A 24,468-nucleotide genomic window follows, 5' to 3' on the forward strand; every position below is an offset into this window, starting at 1 on the left:
ATTGCTGGCATATGATGGCGTATATTACATTGGTGGATGTGCAGGTGAATGAACCAGTGATGGTGTGGCTGATCTGGTTAGGTCCTGTGATGGTGTCGCTGGTGTAGATATGTGGGCAGAGTTGGCATCGAGGTTTGTTGCATGGATTGGTTCCTGAGCTAGAGTTATTATGGTGCGGTGTGCGGTTACTGGTGAGAATATGTTTCAGGTTGGCAAGTTGTCTGTGGGCAAGGACTGGCCTGCCACCCAAGGCCTGTGAAAGTGTGGGATCATTGTCCAGGATGGGTTGTAGATCCTTGATGATGCGTTGGAGGGGTTTTAGCTGGGGGCTGTTTGTGATGGCCAGTGGAGTCCTGTTGGTTTCTTTCTTGGGTTTGTCTTGCAGTAGGAGGCTTCTGGGTACACGTCTGGCTCTGTTGATCTGTTTCCTTATTTCCTCGTGTGGGTATTGTAGTTTTGAGAATGCTTGGTGGAGATTTTGTAGGCGTTGGTCTTTGTCTAAGGGGTTAGAGCAGATGCGGTTGTACCTCAGTGCTTGGCTGTAGACAATGGATCGTGTGATGTGCCCGGGATGGAAGCTGGAGGCATGAAGGTAGGCATAGCGGTCGGTGGGTTTTCGATATAGGGTGGTGTTAATGTGACCATCACTTATTTGCACCGTGGTGTCAAGAAAGTGGACCTCCCGTGTAGATTGGTCCAGGCTGAGGTTGATGGTGGGGTGGAAGCTGTTGAAATCATGGTGGAATTTTTCCAGAGTCTCCTTCCCATGGGTCCAGATGATGAAGATGTCATCAATGTAGTGTAGGTAGAGAAGGGGCGTGAGTGGACGAGAGCTGAGGAAGTGTTGTTCCAGGTCGGCCATAAAGATATTGGCATATTGTGGGGCCATGCGGGTGCCCATAGCAGTGCCACTGATCTGGAGATATATATTGTCATCAAATTTGAAATAGTTGTGTGTAAGTATAAAGGCACAGAGCTCAGCAGCCAGTTGTGCTGTGGCATCATCAGGGATAGTGTTCCTGACAGCTTGTATTCCATCTGTGTGTGGGATGTTTGTGTAGAGAGCTTCTACATCCATAGTGGCTAGGATGGTGTTTTCTGGGATGTGACCAATGCATTGTAGTTTCCTCAGGAAATCAGTGGTGTCACGGAGATAGCTGGGAGTGCTGGTGTCATAGGGTCTGAGTAGAGAGTCCATATATCCAGACAGTCCTTCAGTGAGAGTGCCAATGCCCGAGATGATGGGGCGTCCAGGATTTCCGGGTTTGTGGATCTTGGGTAGTAGATAGAATAACCCTGGTCGGGGATCTAAGGGTATGTTGCTTCCATCCCGGGCACATCACACGATCCATTGTCTACAGCCAAGCACTGAGGTACAACCGCATCTGCTCTAACCTCTCAGACAGAGACCAACACCTTCAAAATCTCCACTAAGCATTCTCAAAACTACAATACCCACACGAGGAAATAAGGAAACAGATCAACAGAGCCAGACATGTACCCAGAAGCCTCCTACTGCAAGACAAACCCAAGAAAGAAACCAACAGGACTCCACTGGCCATCACATAACAGCCCCCAGTTAAAACCCCTCCAACGCATCATCAAGGATCTACAACCCATCCTGGACAATGATCCCACACTTTCACAGGCCTTGGGTGGCAGGCCAGTCCTTGCCCACAGACAACTTGCCAACCTGAAACATATTCTCACCAGTAACCGCACACCGCACCATAATAACTCTAGCTCAGGAGCCAATCCATGCAACAAACCTCGATGCCAACTCTGCCCACATATCTACACCAGCGACACCATCACAGGACCTAACCAGATCAGCCACACCATCACTGGTTCATTCACCTGCACATCCACCAATGTAATATACGCCATCATATGCCAGCAATGCCCCTCTGCTATGTACATCGGCCAAACTGGACAGTCTCTACGGAAAAGGATAAATGGACACAAATCAGACATTAGGAATGGCAATATACAAAAACCTGTAGGAGAGCACTTCAACCTCCCTGGCCACACTATAGCAGACCTTAAGGTGGCCATCTTGCAGCAAAAAAACTTCAGGACCAGACTTCAAAGAGAAACTGCTGAGCTTGAGTTCATTTGCAAATTTGACACCATCAGCTCAGGATTGAACAAAGACTGTGAATGGCTTGCCAATTACAGAACCAGTTTCTCCTCTCTTGGTTTTCACACCTCAACTGCTAGAACAGGGCCTCATCCTCCCTGATTGAACTGACCTTGTTATCTCTAGCTTGCTTGCTAGCATATATATACCTGCCCCTGGATATTTCCATTACATGCATCTGAGGAAGTGGGTATTCACCCACGAAAGCTCATGCTCCAAACGTTTGTTAGTCTATAAGGTGCCACAGGATTCTTTGCTGCTTTGATTTTGTTGAAATTTTTCATTTTTTGAAAAAAATTCAAAATCGAATTTTTCTCAACTTTTTAGGAAAAAAGCATTTAAAGTTTCTTCAGTTTGTTTTGGTGGCACGGAGTGGGAACACTTTCACTTTTTATACTCTTTTCTCCTTTTTTACACTGGGTTGGTGAAAGAGGAGTGGAAAGCTTAAAAAAGCAAAACCCAAGTTTTCGTCATATTTTCCCCACCAGAATAAAATGAAAACATCCGAAAATGCTGTGAAAATTTTTGAGCTAACCAGAAACATTTTAATTTCTTTTGGCTTTTTCTTAAAATGCACTTAGCTCTTTTCCAGTCAGCTCTGATCATGACCCCACAAAAAAATCAGTGTTTTCAGCTTGGTCTTTCTCTCTTCTAGTTTGGCTAAACTTACCACAGCAAATAGGAACTTCTAATTTTTAATGTATGAAATGTCTGTTTTGTCTCCTTTCAAGGAAAATATACTCAGTGGTTTTCAGAAACTTGATAGCAGTCAGTCAACAAGGTAAATTAGTGTTGAAAGAACTCCCCTTTTTTGAGGGGGAGGGTCTTTATTAATGCAAAAGTTCTGAAAGCTGTATTCACTTACTTTGTAGGCAATATTCAGTTAACTTGAGCCATTGATAGAGGTTGTAATTATTGTCCCTTTTCATAGCATTGTTGGAGGTGAATTGCATCTTTTACAAATAAATTGTTTTAAGATTATGGGCCTAGCGCAGCAAATGGGCTTGAACTTGTTCTCAGTAAAGTCAATGGCCAAACTTTCATTGGATTCAGTGGAAACAGGTTAAGGCATTCTGTGCAGACTTTGAGGCTGCTTTCTTTACATACTCAACTCATACTAAGAAACAGATTTAAAAACCAAAATATTCGAATATTGGTTCATCCTTAACTACCTGGTCTAGTTTGAGTTAACATTTCTCTTGTAATACTTGACATGATAAACAATAAAAGAAGCAGGGAAAATTTTTGTTGTTATGAGTTTATTAAATACATATATAATTTCATAAAATAGATTATGGTCTATTTACATCTGCAAGAGAAGGATGGATAATACAGCTATGATGTAACTTACATTTAAGAAATGAGTGAAATGAAAGTTAAATATGGGGGTGATTTTTTTTTAAAAAAGGCTCTTAAAACTACATTTATACTTGTAATCTGCTTGATTTTTCCAAAGTCTGGAGCACCTAACATCTCCACTGGCTTGAGTGGGTGCAGCTGGGTGCTCAGTACTCGAAAATCAGGCAAGTGCCTATGTATAGACTTTTGGGCTTAACATTAGGCTCCTATTTTTGCAAATCTTGGCCAGAACAGCAAAGTAGAAGGATCTAAGATCAAATCTACTCAAATAAAGAGGGTACGTGCTTACTAGACTTTGTTCTAAATGGACACCTTTTGTTGTGAAAATAACTAGTTGTATTGTGTAGGTCAGGATCTGGTCTGAGAATGTAGTGTAGCTCAGGGTCCATTCTGACAGTGTAGTTAGAACAATTATTTCTGTGTCTTAATAATACACTAGTGATTGTAAACATCTCTTGCAGAGCTTGATATCTCCTTTTGCAACCAGTGGATCTTGTATGTGTTCCCTTGTAAGTGTTCCCTTGTAAATAGTGGTGTATCATCATGTTGCTATCTAGCTAAAAAGTGTGTTTTATTTATAAGAATATTTTCTCCCAACATTCTTTCATCTGTGAAAAATCCCCAAACACAGTTACGTTTCTTTTTTCTTATACTTGTGTATGTAATGTTCCAAAGAAAACCTTGAAATTTCTTCAGAGTATGAAGTGATTTTGTAAATGTTAAGTATCCTCTGAATTAAAGTTTAAAAAAATATGTACAAAGTATTTGCAGTATATTTTTCACTGCAGTCTCTTGAGCCTGCCGGGATTTCCTTTCTGACGCATTGCTTTATGTATTTTTCTTTTTCAGTGTGTATGAAAATAATCCCATATGGGAGTGAGACCTGGAGCCAAATTGAACAAGGCAATGTTCCAAAGGTGATCTAACATACTCATTTTTTCAAGTTTCACAACTTGATTTGCTTTAGCATTGAGATTTGGATGCAGTTGAAAGATGAAAATTAATTTCGTCCTATCCACATTAATACTCTGCTTACTTAGTGTTTTTGTTAAACAGGAATCCATGCAAGATTTAGCTGTCGAAGAGCCAGATTTGGCTGCTAAACCAACTGCCTCTTCTAGGAGGGCGCTCGGTGAATCCGGTATTTGCACATTTATAATGCAGGATTTTCAACATGTGATACGTACACCTAGAGCAAACTTGCATGTCACTCATCAGAGGGGTAGCCGTGTTAGTCTGGATCTGTAAAAGCAGCAAAGAATCCTGTGGCACCTTATAGACTAACAGACGTTTTGGAGCATGAGCTTTCGTGGGTGAATACCCACTTCGTCAGATGCATGTCTCCCACGAAAGCTCATGCTCCAAAACATCTGTTAGTCTATAAGGTGCCACAGGATTCTTTGCTGCTTTTGCATGTCACTGGCTCATGTCATTTTTTTGTGGAGGAGTCCACATTTTCATTGTTTTCGCCATTGTGAAAGGTACCACATTAACAGCCCTGGAGAATGAGCAGCTCTGCTAATCCATAGAATAGATACAATGTGGGTGTGTTCGAGTTTTATTTCAGAAAGTTGAAAAAGCTACCGGGGGGAAGCTGTTCTAGGTTTGATTTTAACAAATAGGGAGGAACTTGTTGAGAATTTGAAAGTAGAAGGAAGCTTGGGTGAAAGTGATCATGAAATAATAGAGTTTGCAATTCTAAGGAAGGGTAGAAGGGAGTACAGCAAAACAGAGACAATGGATTTCAGGAAGGCGGATTTTGGTAAGCTCAGAGAGCTGATAGGTATGGTCCCATGGGAATCAAGACTGAGGGGAAGAACAACTGAGGAGAGTTGGCAGTTTTTCAAAGGGACGCTATTAAGGGCCCAAAAGCAAGCTATTCCAATAGTTAGGAAAGATAGAAAATCTGGCAAAAGACCACCTTGGCTTAACCACGAGATCTTGCGTGACCTGCAAAATAAAAAGGCGTCATATAAAAAATGGAAACTAGGTCAGATTACAAAGGACAAATATAGGCAAATAACACAGGAATGCAGAGGCAAGATTAGAAAGGCAAAGGCACAAAATGAGCTCAAACTAGCTATGGGAATAAAGGGAAACAAGAAGACTTTTTATCAATATAGTAGAATCAAGAGGAAGACCAAGGACAGGGTAGGCCCACTGCTCAGTGAGGAGGGGGAAACAGTAACGGGAGACTTGGAAATGGCAGAGATGCTTAATGACTTCTTTGTTTCGGTCTTCACTGAGAAGTCTGAAGGAATGTCTAATATAGTGAATGCTTGCGGGAAGAGGGTAGGTTTAGAAGATAAAATAAAAAAAGAGCAAGTAAAAAATCACTTAGAAAAGTTAGATGCCTGCAAGTCACCAGGGCCTGATGAAATGCATCCTAGAATACTCAAGGAGTTAATAGAGGAGGTATCTGAGCCTCTAGCTATTATCTTTGGGAAATCATGGGAGACGGGGGAGATTCCAGAAGACTGGAAGGGGGCAAATATAGTGCCCATCTATAAAAAGGGAAATAAAAAGAACCCAGGAAACTACAGACCAGTTAGTTTAACTTCTGTGCCAGGGAAGATAATGGAGCAGGTAATTAAAGAAATCATCTGCAAACACTTGGAAGATGGTAAGGTGATAGGGAATAGCCAGCATGGATTTGTAAAGAACAAATCGTGTCAAACTAATCTGATAGCATTCTTTGATAGGATGACGAGCCTTGTGGATAAGGGAGAAGTGATGGATGTGATATACCTAGACTTTAGTAAGGCATTTGGTACGGTCTCACATGATATTCTTATAGATAAACTAGGAAAGTACAATTTAGGTGGGGCTACTATAAGGTGAGTACATAACTGGCTGGATAACCGTACTCAGAGAGTAGTTATTAATGGCTCCCAATCCTGCTGGAAAGGTATAACAAGTGGGGTTCCGCAGGGGTCTGTTTTGGGACCGGCTCTATTCAATATCTTCATCAACGATTTAGATGTTGGCATAGAAAGTACGCTTATTAAGTTTGCGGACGATACCAAACTGGGAGGGATTGGAACTGCTTTGGAGGACAGGGTCAAAATTCAAAACGATCTGGACAAATTGGAGAAATGGTCTGAGGTAAACAGGATGAAGTTCAATAAAGATAAATGCAAAGTGCTCCACTTAGGAAGGAACAATCAGTTTCACACATACAAAATGGGAGGAGACTGTCTAGGAAGGAGTATGGCAGAAAGAGATCTAGGGGTCATAGTGGACCACAAGCTTAATATGAGTCAACAGTGTGATACTGTTGCAAAAAAAGCAAATGTGATTCTGGGATGCATTAACAGGTGTGTTGTAAACAAGACACGAGAAGTCATTCTTCCGCTTTACTCTGCGCTGGTTAGGCCTCAACTGGAGTATTGTGTCCAGTTCTGGGCACCGCATTTCAAGAAAGATGTGGAGAAACTGGAGAGGGTCCAGAGAAGAGCAATGAGAATGATTAAAGGTCTTGAGAACATGAACTATAAAGGAAAGCTGAAGGAATTGGGTTTGTTTAGTTTGGAAAAGAGAAGACTGAGAGGAGGGGACACGATAGCAGTTTTCAGGTATCTAAAAGGGTGTCATCAGGAGGAGGGAGAAAACTTGTTCACCTTAGCCTCCAATGATAGAACAAGAAGCAATGGGTTTAAACTGCAGCAAGGGAGATTTAGGTTGGACATTAGGAAAAAGTTCCTAACTGTCAGGGTAGTTAAATACTGGAATAGATTTCCTAGGGAAGTTGTGGAATCTCCATCTCTGGAGATATTTAAGAATAGGTTAGATAAATGTCTATTAGGGATGGTCTAGACAGTATTTGGTCATGCCATGAGGGCAGAGGACTGGACTTGATGACCTCTCGAGGTCCCTTCCAGTCCTAGAGTCTATGAGTCTATGAGCACTTCGTTGCTCACGGTATAAATTCTCTGGAGACCACTCTTTCACACACCAGTGCCCTTTTTATTTCCCAGTCTTTTCCCACCACCACGTATATACAATGCAATACCAGTCAGGTAGCCCCTTAGGGAACAGCTTGTTCTTACAGCAGCTGGGAGCAACAGGTCCTCACTTTCCTGTTCCTCCCTCCTACTTCCTTCCTGCCAGCTTTAGAGGTCTTCCTTTCAGCAGGCTCACAGGTGATTGCTCTCAGGCCGTTTAATGAGCCACACCCCGCCAGCTCCAGCCAGTTCCCCTTGATAGGAGCTATGCTAGCAGATTGTGAGCTAACAGGGGCTGGTTCAGTGCCTCTTAAGCCAGCACCCTGTTACACAAGGTAATAGCAATATAGACTTCCCCACATTTATACATCTCCTAGCACAGCAGTTTTCAATCTTTTTTTCATTTGTGGATCCCTACACATTTTTGACTGCACATACAGATCCCTCTGGAAATCTTTGACATAGTTTGCATACCCCTAGGGGTCTGTGGACCACAGGTTGAAAACCACTGTCCTAGCACACTGAGGCTCTGGTGAGCAACCAAGGCTTCTAGGTGCTATGATAATACATGTAATAACCTCACCAGCATGGGTCAGTCCTGATCTGCAAGGACTAATAGTCAGGTGATATGGTAACTCAATCTCCATGCCTGTTCAATCCTCTGCCTTTATACTGATGTCACCAACAAGGGTATCAGCGGTGTTTTCTTTGTGACGTGGACATCTTTTCACACCCAGCCCTGAGACTATCAAACTAATGTCCGGTAACTCTTCAGACAGCCCCCAGATGATAACTTTTGGCAGGGAAAGCAGGGGGAAATAGTAGTCTTGGCACATCGGGTAGCAGCTCCCAAAGGGGTTTCTGTGATCCAACCCGTCACAGTGGCCCTGGCTGCTGACTGCCAGGAGGTTGCCGCTGTCTCCACTTCTAGATTGGGTAATGTGGCTTATGCCAATGAAATGAGAGATTTGGTAGATAAGGAGGTGTGGGGAAAAGGCACTGGAAGCTTTGAAGGGATGTGTGATGTAGTTACTCAGGAACAATTCCTTAATATGTGCAGTGATGATGTAAAACAGTATTTGTGGACCAAAAAGGTTTATGCAGTGGGTGAATTAGCTGGGCTTGCAGACTCTTATGAGCAAGCACAAGCTGCAGTCAGACATAAAGCACTGGCAGAGGGGTCCAGGGTTGCGGGGAAGCAGAATCATCGTTTAGCCCCTGGGAAGGAGGAGGCTGGGCATTCACCTCCCCATTCCCCTGGTACTGGTCCCAAATTTCCTGTGCAAGCAGAGGAGGCCAAGAGGTGCTAGCATTGTAAGTCCACTGAGCACCTGAGGAATAAGGGTCCCGTGCTGAGTGGGAACAAGGAGCAAGTAACACATGAAGCTGCTGCTTCTCAGAGCCCAGCTGCTGCCTCTCTCCACACAGGATTTGTAAAGCTTGCTTCCACACAACCAGGCAATGAGCATATGCACGCTGTTAAATTGAATGGTGAAGTGCTTCTGGGATTGAGGGACACGGGCGCTGAGATTCCCGTGGTCAGGAGCGACCTGATCCAGGAGAAGGATTCGTTGCCAGGTAAAATGGCAGAATTAGAGCTGGTTGGGGTTTACAAAGTCGTTGCAGCTTTAGCTAAGGTACACACGCAAACTCGGGATTTGCAGGCTGAACTGACTGTTGCAACGGTGGCACACAATTTTGCACCGTCTCTACTTGGGAATGATTTCTTCAGTGTGGCAGAATTTGTCCCAGGCTTGGTTAGCAGGGAGCAGGAATCTTGTGCTAACAGCCCCGGGGTGGGGGGGTGTTGAAGTCACAGGGACTGCTGGGGGAATAGGAGGGTGTCTCTTAGATTCCTATGCAGCAGTAAAGGATGCAGCTTTGGGGGCAAGAATGGTTGTGGCCAGTTCCTGCAGCCCAGGGGCTCCAGGCAAGTTCCAGAGGGAGGGGCTGGACAAAGCCAGCTCCTGTCCCGTAATCATCTCCCTCGGAGGAGGGGGATATATCACCTTGTAACAGAGGGGCCAGTCTGGCTGCTCACTGCCAGGAAGTTGCAGGTCAGCAGCGGGCAGGGCCTGCCCTGGGGTGCACAGAGACATGTGTCCCAAAGGTGGAAGTTGGGGTCCTGGTGACCACTGCGGTGGGAACAGACCCCAAGGACTCTGTAGCTGGGTGCCAGCCGAACCCAAGTGAAAGGGGGAGGGGGATTTTGCTGGCCAGTGAAAGGTCTCCCATGGCTGGTAGCTGTGAACCCACAGCTGGAGCAGGGTCACCTGTCCTTTTGGAGGACACAGGGGTGTCTGACCCAAACGGGAGCCCAGAGGGAAACGGGGGGCAGAGAGTCGCTCACCTTTTGTAGGGAGGGACTTTCCCAGAAGGAGGATGAAAAGTCTGCATTTCAAATGCCAGCCCCCTCTCCTGTGGATCAGGCTTTAAGGGAAACGGGGGTCAGGTCTCCTAGGGTGGGGGGGTCCATCCAGCTGACCTGTTGGGAACAGGAATTGGAATGCCCAAAGGGGTCCAGAACACCCCATTGAAAGATGTTGTTCTTGCTACACTTGTGAGGGGCTGAGAACAGGCATGGTTGCAGTGCACCCTTTCCTGGCCAACGCCCCAAACACAGGCCTGAATTAGAATCCTTCCCAAAGAGGCAGAAGAATCTGCATCAGAGTGTGTACCAGAGGGCACAGAGAACTGGGAAAATGCAACAGACGCTAAACAAGTCATATTGAGTGAACAAAGCCTGTCCAGCGTAGATTTGCTGTTAACCTTGTGTCTTTTGCTAATTCACCTATGAGATAAAACAAAGGAATTCATACTTCATAAGGCCTTTTACGATGTGGGACGTACCTGATTTGTGGAAGAAACTGTTGTACATGCTAGGGATGGTGACAAGACAGCCCCACAAGCATGATCCTTTTCAGCCTATAACTGTAAACAGACTGGAAGCTTGGCACAGCAGCAAAAGCACAACAGGCCCATGCTGCTGTGTAGAAGGGGAAACTGAGGCACACCGCCTCATGGCATTGGTGTCTAAATGCCAAGACACCTACACTTTAACAGATACTACTGTCTGCATTCTGTTAGCAATATTACACCCCGATCTGTTTTCAGGCCTCTGGGGACCAGGAACCCCAAAACTAGCTAGAACCCCTAGGAATGACATCATATGGATTCAAGGTACTGAAAAGGAGTGTGACCAAAGGCAAACAGGAATTTTACAGGTATTGCCTCCACCATGGACAGCATCCGAGTCTCTGGCAGTAAACTCAGGGAGGGTGTGACGGTACCTGCCGTGAGGCTTTATGGGAATATGACATAACTGGAATATGTTTTGTGCTGCCTGTGCCATGTAATATATCTCTGTAAAGGTTATAGTCTGCTATAGCTAGTCATCCTATTGGTACACACATATCATTCTATGCTTGAGGTTAAGAATATTGGCTGTATACTTGCTAGATTTTTAAGTAAGCTTTGTGAGGCATTTGGTCAGCTCCTTTCGGAAGGAATTCACAAGGTTAAGTACCCGATCAGGAAGCACTCGGGGAACAGTGCATCTTGGAATGCTCCAGTCCACATAAGAAGTCTTCCTGGAGCCATACAGGATACCATGTGGACAATGGCTTCTGCCTGTAGAAACTGTAGACTGTGAGTCATGCATGGACATGTGACTTGCCCAGGTGACTCCAGAACTCCATCTTGGAGCTGGACTTTGCGTAGGAGAGAGGAGGGGGTCTTCACCCACAAGAGAAAGTCTATTTTAGCCCGTGGGAGATCCCACCACCTCCCAGAATACTTGGAAGAAACTGGAATAAGGGGTAGGGAGCATTCTGGAACCGGTGAGGATCTTATCTGTATTCAGCGGCAAAGAGTTCTGTGGCACCTGATAGACTAACAAACGAATTGGAGCGTGGGCCTTCGTGGGTGAATACCCACTTCGTCAGACGCTCAAAAGCTCATGCTCCAATCCATTTGTTAGTCTATAAGGTGCCACAGAAATCTTTGTCACTTTTACAGATCCAAACTAACACGGCTACCCCTCTGATATCTGTATTCAGTTTGATTAGACATAGGTTTGCCCATTTTATTTTGTTTTGCTTGGTGACTTACTTTGTTCTGTCTGTTACTACTTGGAACCATTTAAATCCTACTTTCAGTATTTAATAAAATCACTTTTTTACTTATTAATTAACCCAGATTATGTATTAATACCTGGGGGAGCAAACAGCTGTGCATATCGCTCTACCAGTGTTATAGAGGGAGAACAGTTGATGAGTTTACCCTGTATAAGCTTCATACAGAGTAAAACAGATTTATTTGGGTTTAGACCCTGTTGAGAGCTGGGCATCTGAGTGTTAAAGGCAAGCACACTTCTGTGAGCTGCTTTCAGGTCAACCTGCAGCTTTGGGGCAAGTAATTCAGACCCTGAGTCTGTGTTGGAGCAGACAGGAGTGTCTGGCTCAGCAAGACAGGGTGCTGGGGCCCCGAGCTGGCGGGGAAGGCAGGGATAGAAGTACTTTTGACACATCGGGTGGCAGCTCCCAAGAGGGTTTCTGTGATCCAACCCGTCACACTATGATTTTATATTGTGTTTTCCTGTGTTCAGTAATATTTTGTTCAGTTGCGTGATCTATGTAAGTTATTTCTGATACGCTTAAAGAACAGGAGTACATGTGGCACCTTAGAGTTTAACAAATTGATTTGAGAATAAGCTTTCGTGGGCTAAAACCCACTTCATCAGCTGCTACTCTGAAATCAGATATGCTTATATTTGTATTATTTAGGCTGCAGTCATCCTAGCCTATCATAAAACTGTACTGTATTTCTAAGACATTCACACTACATTCAAAGAACTCTTTAATGTTGTCATAAACAGATAGCTAAGGGTTAATGTCTCTTTCACCTGGAAAGGGGTAACAAACAACATCTGACCAGAGGACCAATCAGGAAACAAGACTTTTTCAAATCTGGATGGAGGGAAGTTTTGGGTGTGAGTCTTTTGTTCTTGGTCTGTTCTCTCTCTCGGCTCTGAGAGTGACCACAGGAATCTCCAGGCTTTCTAATCTTCTGTTTCCAAGTTGTAAATACAAGGATAGTAAGACAATAGGTTTATATTGGGTTTTTTTGTATTTACATGTGTGTAGTTGCTGGAGTGTATTCTTTTTGGATAAGGCTGTTTATTCATTTTTCTTTTAAGCAATTGACCCTGTATATTGTCACCTTGATACAGAGACCCTTTTATGTCCTTTTTCATTCTTTTTATATAAAGCTTTCCTTTTAAGACCTGTTTGAGTGTTTTTCACGGGTTAAGGCTAAGAAACGAAGGGAGGGGGAAAATCTCTTTGTGTTAGACTTACTAATCCTGACTTTGCATACCCTCTGGGTGAGGGGGGAGAGAGATTAGATCTCTCGGTACTTGTGTTTCAAGGACTTGAAGCAGGGAGTATCTTAGCGTCCCCAGGGTGGGGAAATCTGGGAGGAGGTAAAGAGAGTGGAATCCCTTTGTTTAGACTCACGGAGCTTGAATCTGTTTCTCTCTCCAGGAACCCAGGGAGGGAACACCTGGAGGGGAGGAGGGGGAAGGGAAATGGTTTATTTCCCTTTGTTGTGAGACTCAAGGAATCTGAGTCTTGGGGTCCCCCAGGGAAGGTTTTGAGGAGACCAGAGTGAGCCAGACACTGGAATCTTCTGGCTGGTGGCAGCGATATCAGATCTAAGCTGGTAATTAAGCTTTGGAGGTCTCATGCTAGCTTCTCATGTTCTGAACTCTAAGGTTCAGATCTGAGTAGGAGAGTTAGGACAAATGTTGTAACTCAAACTGGTGAAAGGATGAAAATTCACAGAGTAACCAGGTGTTCTGTTGTGCCTGCTTATTGCCAGCTTAATTATTAACTCTGGTTTTGCATCCATGTGTCAGTTTATTACAGCCTTAAAATTCTTTTAATATTGTGTTTTTATGTACAGTGTTTTTTTAGTTTGTTGGAAATCTTCTGTCACTGAGTCCCCAGGGCGATGCTCTGGAACTGCTGCCTATGAAACCAGTCAGGACTCTGGTGAAGTCTCTTCTCTCTGAGCTTCCACCTCCCTGGGTCTGACCTTGGAGCATTCAGCATATGCCCCTCCGTGTGCTTCCCACAGCGAGTCTGCCTCGTGGGATCCTGGGGATGGCAGAGGGTCCTGAACCCCCACTTCGCAGTCAGACGTGACTCTTAGCCAGCCAGTAAAACAGAAGTTTATTTGATGACAGGAACACGGTCTAAAACAGAGCTTGTAGGTACAGAGGACAGGACCCCTCAGTCGGGTCCATTCTGAGGGGCAGTGAGTCAGACACCCACGTCTGCACTCAGTCCTCGTCCCCAGCCAGCTCCAAATGGAGAAATCCTCCAGCCCTCTCCTCCTCTGGGCTTTTTCCTTTCCCGGACCAGGAGGTCACCTGATTCCTTTGTTCTCCAATATCTTTAGCTATCTCGTTGCAGGGGGGAAGGGCCCCAGTCATTAGTTGACTGGGGCCCTTCCCCCCTGCAATGAGATAGCTAAAGGAGACAGAGTTTTGGCCATTTGTGTGCACTGGCCCTTTGCTCTGCAACAATTACTCCCCCTTATCCCACCACCTAGAGACTTAAGAAATGCATTGGGGAAACTGAGGCACCCCCTCAGTATTCAGAGGAAACATTAAGAACAGTCCCACTTGGACATTAAGAACAGTTCCACTTCATCACATCTTCCCCTTGAAGCATTATGCTCATTACGTTGGGATGGTAAGATGTCCACTGTGGAAACATTGTTTTAAGCTGTAAATGTTTAGAAACTATGTGTTGGCATGTTATCGGTACCTCATGGAGAGATGACAACTTAATGAGGACAACTATGGACAGGAGCAATGGTTGTGCCTGGGGGCATCTAAGTTTGAAGGTTTGGGTTCTCAGGGTGCAAAAAGAAAAGAGAGAGAAGCATCAAGGGAAAGTAAGAGGAGTCACAAAGTATGTACAAGTGGTGGTGTTTTTTTCTTTTAAAATGAAAGTTGGCAGGCTTAGAGGCACTGGGGGGGATTTTTCAAATTTTTGTTTACAGTGCAAAGAAAGGATTGGGCAATAGAGTGAGTTTGGAATACGACACTGTGACAGACCCAGGCCAGTCTGGTAGAGGGCAAATATACTGGTCACTGGCTGAGTAGTTTTCTGTTCCCTGAGTGACTAGAGCAGGGGCTGCATTAGAGTAATCAGGAGCTGCTAGAACCAATTAAGGCAGACAGGCTGACTAGAACACCTGCAGCCAATCAAGGAAGGCTAATCAGGGCACCTGGGTTTAAAAAGGAGCTCACTCCAGTCAGGGAGGAGCCAGAGGAGAGGAAGTGCATGTGAGAAGCTGGGAGCAAGAGGCACAAGGAGCTGAGAGTGAGAGAATGCACTGCAGAAGGACTAAGGAGTACAAGCGTTATCAGACACCAGGAGGAAAGTCCTGTGGTGAGGAGAAAGAAGATGTTTGGAGGAGGCCATGGGGAAGTAGCCCAGGGAGTTGTAGCTGTCATGCAGCTGTTACAAGAGGCACTATAGACAGCTGCAATCCACAGGGCCCTGGGCTGGAACCCGGAGTAGAGGGTACGCCTGGGTTCCCCCCACACCTCCCAACTCCTGATCAGACACAGGAGGAGCTGACCCAAACTGTGGATTCCACCAAAGGGAAAGATCACTGAGGTGAGCAAATCCGCCAATAAGCACGGGACCCACCAAGGTAGAGGAGGAACTTGGTCACAACACCTGTAGGCGGCCGCAGCCTCTGCTGAATGGTCACTGAACCAATCTGCCAACCCAGGTAGGGAATTTCACTCCACTGCATTTATTACACACTGACTTGGCAGCTGCTTTTTAAGTCTTTGTCAAGTTCTTTTATAATGCCTTTTCTTAATGTTGGTAGAGTTGAATTTTGATACATTTATCCTCAAAATGCTGATTCCCTACTCCCTCCCTGCATGCTACCGGAGTCCAAAACGTCAGAAACATCCAAAAAGCAGTATTTTTGAGTTCTTCAGCTTAAAACAATGTTTCCACAGTTGACATCCTGAGCATCATGTTTTAGCCTTGAAGGAATTTTTAGTGTGGACTTTTATATGTCCACAAATTGCGGTTGTAATAGAATTTCTGATACCAGTAAATATACCGTTGCATGCAAAACTAAAATAAAATCCTTGATTTCCACAGGTGGCTAGGAGTTCATTCTTATGATTCCTTAATCATGGTATCTACTGCCTGGGGAAATTACCATTCATCTATCTTAATGATGGGGCAGTCAATGAAAAACAACCTCAGAAATGTCAGTCTTTTGCCCATTTTACACCATTTTCTTTTAGGAATACAGCAAGAATTTGTTTCATTTTCTTTTTAAAATAGGTCAGGTGCCTTTATTCCATTTACCATTTGGAAAAGCCCTAAATAATTATAATGAAGTTCTGAATAAGTAACTCCAGTTTAAACATCTACTAAAATGCATGTAACATTGTACGCTCCATAAAATGCCTTTGGACTAATACACTTTTTCTCTCTGACACAGAAGAAAGTCCTTCAGATGGACAATCTAGTGAAGAAAGACAACGGCATAATTCAGCCAGCATTTCGGTCACATGTGATGAAAGCCTTTCTCAGGGTGTTACAAGTGAGCTATCCCGTGAAGGAAACGACAGCGGCCACTCACTAGACTCTGCAGGTTCTGTAAGCAAGATGTACTTTTAATTATGTTGAGTTCTCAGACATGCATCTTGGCTATCACATTAATATTTGAAACAAATAATGGTTCTAGTGATGATAGAGAACCCTAAGTGTTGTATTTTATGTGGCTTGGATCACAAAACTTAAGAAATGGAATTTTCTTAACTTTTCATTATGAATATTCAGATAAGGAACAAAACCAATGAATTCTTAGCCCTTGGTACAGTAGAAAAGTTGTGCCTCTGAATTGTGTATGAATATCTGTATTCCCAGCGCGAGTACGTTTAGTGGTTAGAGTAAGTTATTTACACGTGTTTCAGTTTCCAATCTGTAAAATGGGGGTTAATATTTACATGTCTTTGTTAAAGCATTTTGAGATTTGATGAAAGATGCTGTAACTATTATAACATTTCAGTCCACAGAAGTGAAATATTTGTTGTTAAATTCATGCAAAATAGCGTCTGCTTTTTGTATATTTTAAATGTTAGTAAAAGTAAGTTCAAACTTCACTTGTGTTGTATTTCAACATACTAGTTTCGGAGCCAGTTCCAATGTTCTTTACATTCATTTAAAAATATCTGTAAAGGTTTTATAAGTACAATAATATATTTCTAAATTGTGCAACTGCAGCAGAAGTCCCAGCATCTCGATTGGTATGAGGTATTTGGCTGATACATGACTATTATCTCTGGCCAGCAGCCATTTAAACAGTGTTTCTCTTTACTGGTATGTTTAAATACACATGTGGCAGGAGGAGACATAAGAATGTATTAATGAAGTGAAATATATTCTCTCCCTTGCCCATTTTATTCTGGATCTTCATGCCAGTTCATGAAACAAAAACTCTGATGTTTGATTTCACCAGGATTGTGTTTCAAACCAGTTCAGTGTTGAGTATGAAGTTGAGTCCATTTCTTCCGAAGATTATAGCCATAATGAAGAAGGAGAAGAGTTCACAGATGAAGATGATGAGGCATGTATATTTCTTCCCCCCCATCTGAACTGTTATAGCAGAAGCATTTTGTTGGAATGCAATATGAAATATTTCCATAATCATCTTTCATGACTGTATGTGCTGTATGGCAAATATCTACTTCCATTCTTTATACTGAGTTTTCTGAGTTTTATACTGATGGTAACAACCTTCCTGTATACAGTACTATAACATCCCTCCTGGCCAGAGACACAGAATCCTTTTACTTGTCAAGGGTTAAGAAGCTCAGGTAACCTGGCTGGCACCTGACCAAAAGGACCAATAAGGGGACAAGATATTTTCATTCTAGGGGAGGAGGCTTTGTCTCTTCTGGGTGCTTGCCAGAGACAGATGAAGAAAGCAAGTAGTCTAACTCCATTGGAATTAGTAAGTACTAGCCAGGGAATGCATTAGCTTTTGTTTTGCCTTGTGATTTTCTCTGTGCTGAGAGGAAGGTGTATTCCTGGTTTTCTTTTTGTAATTTTAAAGTTTTGCCCGGAGGGAAATCCTCTGTGTTTTGAATCTGGTTGCCCTGTGAGATTAGCTTCCATTCTAATTTTACAGAGGTGCTGCTTTTACCATTTTTCTTTCTAAGAAAGTTCTGTTTTTTTAAGAATCTAATTGGGTTTTTAAGTGTCCTAAAAACCCCAGGTTGGTCTGTGCTCATCTTGTTTGTTTATTCTCAAGCCTCCCGAAGTAAGGGGGTATAGGGCTTGGGGGGATATTTGGGGAGAGGAGGAACTCCAAGTGGTCCTTTCCCTGAGTTTTGTCTAATCACTTGGTAGCCAACAGCATTTACCTAATCCAAGGTAGAAGGGAGAATTTGTGCCTTGGGGAGTTTTTAAGCTAAGTTGGTAGAAATAAGCTTAGAGAGTCTTTCACGTGAGTCCCCACATCTGTACCATAGAGTGGGGAGGGAACCCTGACAGTTGTTTTTTTAATAAATTGTTTAACATTAAAAAACAAGTAAAAGGAAGTTGAAATACATTTTCTTCCATCAGGTATGTCCAGTGATGATTGATCAGAGTGAAGAGAGTGATGCTGATTCAGTTGATGAAGATCCTGAAATTTCACTGGCCGTGAGTAAATTCTTGGTTCATAAAAAATCACAAGTCTGTGAGATGAAAGACCAAGACCTGTATCATGAATGAATTCAGTGGACATTGACCAATTTTGTTTACAAGTATTGAGTAAATACTTTAGCAATAACATAAAGAAACTATAATCTCATTTAATTTTTTTCAGTAATAGTAGGAATGAAAATAGTTTAACTTTTTAACTTTGAATACACTAAAGGATTGTTGGAAGTGCACTAAATGCAATGAAATGAACCCTCCCTTTCCACAGAATTCCCCCAAATGCTGTTCTCTTCATGAGCACTGGCTTCCTGATGGACAGAATGACCTATCTGAAAAGCGAAAATTGGAAAGTTCCACACAGCTAGAGCGTGAAGAGGGTTTTGATCTTCCCGACTGTAAGAAAGTGAAAGTGAATGAAGATAAAGAACTGAGTGTTGAAGACAGTAAAGATACAGCAGCACGACCTTCTGAATCCAAGGAAAGTGAAGAATACTCTCAGCCATCTACATCTAGGAGTCTCTTTTGTAGCAGCCAAGAGGATTGCAAAGAACCTGAGAAAAAAGAGACAGAAGACACAGAGGATAGTGTGGAATGCAGCCTACCCCCTTCCAGCACAGAGCCCTGTGTCATATGTCAGAGCAGACCTAAAAATGGCTGCATAGTTCATGGCAAGACAGGACATCTTATGTTGTGTTTTACTTGTGCAAGGAAACTGCAGAAGCGTGATAAACCCTGTCCGGTCTGCAGAGAGCCAATTCAGATGATTGTGCTAATTTACTTTAATTAGAAGGAACTTTGGCATAACTATGCAACAAAGCTTCAGCAGACCTTCCACGCAGGCTTCATTACAAGCTTCCCTAGACTTGTACAGTTAAGAGAGTAAGAAGCTATTTTTGTATGTTTAACTAAAGATGTGTTTGGGGTGTTTTCTTCTTTCTTTTGATGTAGCGAAAAGTTGATCTTAAAAAAATAGCACTGAAATCAATAGTTTTCTTCATTCGGTATTTGGGGGGATATTAAAATACCCAAATTCCTGAAACTTTATTTCCATGTTAGGGGATCTAGCCCATCAAGATTTGCACATTACAAGCAGATCAGTAACGATACTTGTACAACTGGATAGAATATCCCTTTTTAAATACTGAATTTAAAGCTTCTGAAAAGAGAGAGCTCTCAAGTTTCGTTCTTGTGAATGTCAATTTTCTTTTGCTCAGTAGGAATTCATAGAATTTAAGAAGTCAAGCTTCCCATTTTTCTACAAATTCCAGTATCTATTCCTTAGTGAAGTCATTGGGGAAAATCAGAACTTCTTAAGAGATCCCTTGGAATAGTCCTATTTTGAAAAAATAAAATAAAATTTTGACTTGGTCATTGCTGAGACTTAGATTTATCTATCAAAATAGGTAAACTGGGGGAAATATTCTTGAGACTACTTCAGATCACCAGAAGATGTGAAAGTTAGTAAAGAATTAGAGTAATTTTAGACCAAAAGCTGGAATGAGGGAAGAATGAAATTAGGGTAGAGACTAGCCTTTTATTTCAGTAAAACACAAGAATACATTTCAGGTTCAATAAAAATAATTACTATTGATAAGTAGTTGATTTTAATTCAGCTTTGATAGGAACTGAAGATGTTTGTCATGTATGGTCCTGTGTAAAGATTGAGACCTATTTCATATGATTTGGTAGTCTGTCCTGTTGCTAGTGGATAGGTTACCACATCACATTTCGGCACATTTGACTGGCCCAGCAGAGAGGGCCAAGGACTGAATAGACATAAGGAGTAAAAAAAAAACCCCTCTTTAGCTATGAAAACACATCAATGGAGCAGTATTGGGGAAGTTTATACTTCTATTGTACCTGTGTCCAGTATTGTCAGTGTGCCACATTTCAGAAATATTAAATTCACTTAAATAAGACCACAACTACCAAACCCTCAGGGAGCAAAACCAGCACAGTGGTGTTTTGCATAAGGATTGGTTTTTTGTTTGGTAGGTTTTTTCAATTGAATCTGCAATTCTCTGTTTTGTAAGGCTTTTCTGAATATTGTAGAGTTGTGAGGTGTTAGCTTGGCCAGTTATATATGGAAACCAGACTTTAAAATTTTGACCAAAGTTTTGTATTAATATGACCTTTTTGGAAAAAAATAAAAATCTGTAAAATTAAATATCTTTAAAACTAGTGTGTCCAGTTCCTTGGTAACTCTTTTCAGTAATGAATTTTAAAAAAATCTGACCATACTTGTCCTCTCCACCTACTCACCCCCAAATTAACGATCTCTGTTCTTTGCATGTTGCTGAATATCTTATGTGTTTGTGGTGAATTCCAAGAATGCAGTGGAAGTGTGCATTTACATAGAATTTGTTTTAAAAAATCCTGTTAAGTTACTCAGTTGAACAGGTATTTTGAGGATAAAAACGTAAGGTTTTAGATAATTTTGGTGAGAATATTATGCAACAATGTAGCTTTCTTACATTCTCTTGCAGAATGTAATATTGAGAAAAGAGGTGCAGATTTTCAGGCTTTCTGATTTCAAGGGCAGCATTCCAATGTAGTTTAACCATAAAGAATGGTGAAAACAGGAGCACCGTTCATTTAGAGACTTCAAATAGTACGGCCCAGTGGAAACACAAAACTGTACTATTCTGAGTATACCAGTTGTCATTTTAGCATATGCAGAAAGTGCCTCATGTGGCAAGTGACCAGGATTCATCACTGTCTTCGCTGCAATGAGTCGGCAGCTGATGCTTCCCCGTCAACTCTGCCTGCGACTCACTCCAGTGGAGTACCGGAGTTGACGGGAGAGCGCTCGTCGGTAGATTTATCATATCTAGACTAGATTAAGATAAATTGACCCCATTGGATCGATCGCTGCCTGTCAATCCTGCGGGTAATACAGACGAGCCCTTAGTCACTTGGGGAACAATGCCATGAATGCACTTACAAGAGAGCAACCTGGCTCCCTTCCTCAGAAAGGATTTAGTTCCCTTCTCTCATGTACAGCCTTTTCTAACCAATGCATATTGAAAAGAAGGGCCCAGGTATTTCAATAGAGATGGAGTAACCTATAGAATTTTGGAATAGGCTATAGTGATGGTGGCAGGATTTCTGTAGTGCTGCTTCTGTCACAATTTTTCTATACTGAAATCCCAAGATGAAGTCTGCACCAAACTCAGTTTTCACAAGTCTCTGACCCATATGTTGAGGATCTAGAGTTCATCATGAATTATACTCCAGTTTTTCTAAAACTAGGGAAATTAAAGCCAAACAGGGTTAACAGTGAGCAACCTTCAGTACATCTCCCTGTCTTATTTATAATACATATAAATTATTGGCAAATGTACCTTGATTACTTTATTTTGTGCAGTAATCAATGTAAAACAAAGTTCACGGGCATATTGTATGGTGAGCTCTCTAAAATTCTACTTATTTAATATCAGGTTAGTTTTAACTATTTATTATCACTTGTAAATATTCTTGTATGTTTGGAGACTTGGCAATGTTTGCTAGTTTTTAATTTGAGTGGGAGGGGATGGGGGTGGACACCTGGAGAAACAAGGTGGGTGAGGTAGCAAATGGATATAAACTGGCCATCAGGAAGTTTAGACTTGAAGTTAGACAAAGGTTTCTAACCATTAGAGGAGTGAAGTTCTGGAACAGCCTTCCAAGGGGAGCAGTGGAGGCAAAAGACATATCTGGCTTCAAGACTAAGCTGATAAGTTTATGGAGGGGATGGTATGGGGGGATAGCCTAATTTTGGCAATTAATTCATCTTTGACTACACAGTGGTCTGTGATGGGATGTTAGATGGGTTGGGATCTGAGTTACTGCAGAGAATTCTTTTCTGAGTGCTGGCTGGTGAGTCTTGTCCACATGCTCAGGGTTTAACTGATTGCCATATTTGGGGTTGGGAAGGAATTTTCCTCCAGGGCAGATTGGCAGAAGCCCTGGGGAGGTTTTGCCTTCCTCTGCAGAGTGGGGCACAGGTCACTTGCTGGAGGATTCTCTGCAGCTTGAGGTCTTCAGACCACAATTTGAGGACTTCAGTGACTCAGAAACAGGTTTGATACAGGAGTGGGTGGGTGAGATTCTGTGGCCTGCGTTGTGCATAAGGTCAGACTATATGATCATAAGTCTCTTCTGACCTTAAAGTCTATGATTCTAATCTAAGGGACCATTCATGGTAGAGTGGCCTGTTTAGCACCTCTGCAGTCATAAGACAAAAAGAAGGGGCTAGTGGATTATAGATTGTTGTAATGAACCATAAATCCAGTGTCTTTTCAGGTCAGGAATTTGAGAGTCTACCAGAGTTATGAATTTAAGCTCTCAGGCTCATTTTTTGAAAATGTTGTTTGGGTTTCCTTTGAGGATGAGGTCGGATACGTCCGATATAATGTGATCACTTTGTGGAAAGTGTTCACTCACAGGTGATTGGGTGGTTTTTTAAATCATTTTTGTGTGTGAATTCATTGGAGATCCATAGTTGCATTTTAAAAGAGCAGAGATCTTATGATGATGGAGTAGCGCAGAAGCGCAGGAAGGTTAATAGGAAAGCCATAAGAGTGGAGTTTTCTCTTTCCCCTCAATGAAATTTGCAAGCTAAAACTACAAAAAAGTAGTAAAGAAAAAAGAAGTAGAAGATAAGGTAGCTGGAGAGTTGTCTGAATATTCTAAAGGTGCCATAGTAGAAAAAGTCCTTCAGCAGCTATTGAATCTCTGGCTGCAGCCAAGGGGTGCAGGATTAGTTCTTTGTACTGGTCATATTAGAGTTTATTCACCAGAGAGACTAGCTGCATGAGCAGAGGCCCTCAGAGAAATCTATTTTTGGTTCTGGATTCAGTTTGGCTGTGAATAAGGAATGCCACAAAGGTGAATGACTGGATGGGCAACCTCGATCAGTGGCTGTCAATCAAGGGTCTTCGAGCAGGCCAAGTAGGGCAGGCATTAGACACACTGGGGCCCAAGGCAGAAAGATGAAGGCCTGAGCAATTTAGGTCCACGGGGCCCTCTGTGGCATGGGGCCTGGGCGGTTGCCCTCTGTGCTACCCTCTAATACCAGCTCTGGCTTATCTTTGCAGAAAAACAGTTGTGGAACAGAGAGGCCGTGGAGTTTTTATAGCATGTTGGAGGGAGGGAGCCTCGGAGAGAAAAAGGCTGAGAACCCCTGACCTAGACATGAATTAAATCTTTAAAATGACAGTTTTCAATAATAGTCTTATCCCTTCATAGACTTCACTTCCGTGCATTCAAGGCCTATAGGAGTCAAGCACCATTGGTATAATAATTTGAAATTATTTTAACAGTACAACAAACAAAAGAGGTCCTTGTGCCTCTTCCATACCAATTTCCATGTTATCTGTGTTAACAAGAACATTGATGGAACTGCAGAATCAAAACAATAACATGGAACCCAGGTTCTCCCCGGCACTGGGATTGCAGCAGCAGGTGGGCACGGCGGGCTGCACGGCTGAGCTGCGTGTAGCTGCTGGAGGTAAGAGACCAGCGGGCGTGTGGAGGGATCTCAAACTCAAATCACCACGAGGGCCACCTGAGGACTAGTACATAAGAACATTAGAGTGACCATACTGGGTCAGGCCAAAGGTCCATCCAGCCCAGTATCCTGTCGACCAACAGTGGCCAATCCCAGAGGCCCCGAGGGCCTGAACCTAACACGAAATGATCAAGTGATCTCTCTCCTGCCATCCAGCTCCATCCTCTGACAAACAGAGGCTAGGGACACCATTCCTTACCCAGCCTGGCTAATAGCCATTAATGGACTTAATCTCCATGAATGTACCTAGTTCTCTTTTAAACCCTTTTATAGTTTTATCCTTCACAACTTCCTCAGGCAAGGAGTTCCACAAGTTGACTGTGCACTGTGTGAAGAACTTTCTTTTATTTATTTTAAACCTGCTGCCTATTAATTTTATTTGGTGACCCCTAGTTCTTATATTATGGGCATAAGTAAATCACTTTTCTTTATCTACTTTCTCCACATCACTCATGATTTTATATACCTCTTTCATATCCCCCTTAGTCTCCTCTTTTCCAAGCTGAAAAGTCCTAGCCTCTTTAATCTCTCCTCATATGGGACCCGTTCCAAACCCCTAATCATTTTAATTGCCCTTCTCTGAACCTTTTCTAATGCCAGTATATCTTTTTTGAGATGAGGTGACCACATCTGTACACAGTTTTCAAGATATGAGTGTACCATCAATTTATATAAGGGCAATAAGATATTCTTCATCTTCTCTATCCTTTTTTCAATTAT

General features: G+C 42.7%; 1 protein-coding gene across 1 annotated transcript in view; it reads left to right on the forward strand.

Annotated features, from left to right (window-relative positions):
* The window catches only part of LOC115642553 (E3 ubiquitin-protein ligase Mdm2-like), a 35,471-nt gene extending 16,487 nt beyond the window's left edge, over nt 1-18,984 (forward strand). The window contains 7 exon segments of the mRNA XM_030546175.1: nt 2,872-2,921; nt 4,349-4,416; nt 4,556-4,640; nt 15,991-16,147; nt 16,959-17,118; nt 18,120-18,197; nt 18,415-18,984. Of these exon segments, the coding sequence (XP_030402035.1) occupies nt 2,872-2,921; nt 4,349-4,416; nt 4,556-4,640; nt 15,991-16,147; nt 16,959-17,118; nt 18,120-18,197; nt 18,415-18,984 (1,168 nt within the window).
* Nucleotides 18,985-24,468: the final 5,484 nt, after the last annotated feature.

Source organism: Gopherus evgoodei, unplaced genomic scaffold (assembly GCF_007399415.2).
Source record: "Gopherus evgoodei ecotype Sinaloan lineage unplaced genomic scaffold, rGopEvg1_v1.p scaffold_41_arrow_ctg1, whole genome shotgun sequence".
NCBI lineage: Eukaryota > Metazoa > Chordata > Testudines > Testudinidae > Gopherus > Gopherus evgoodei.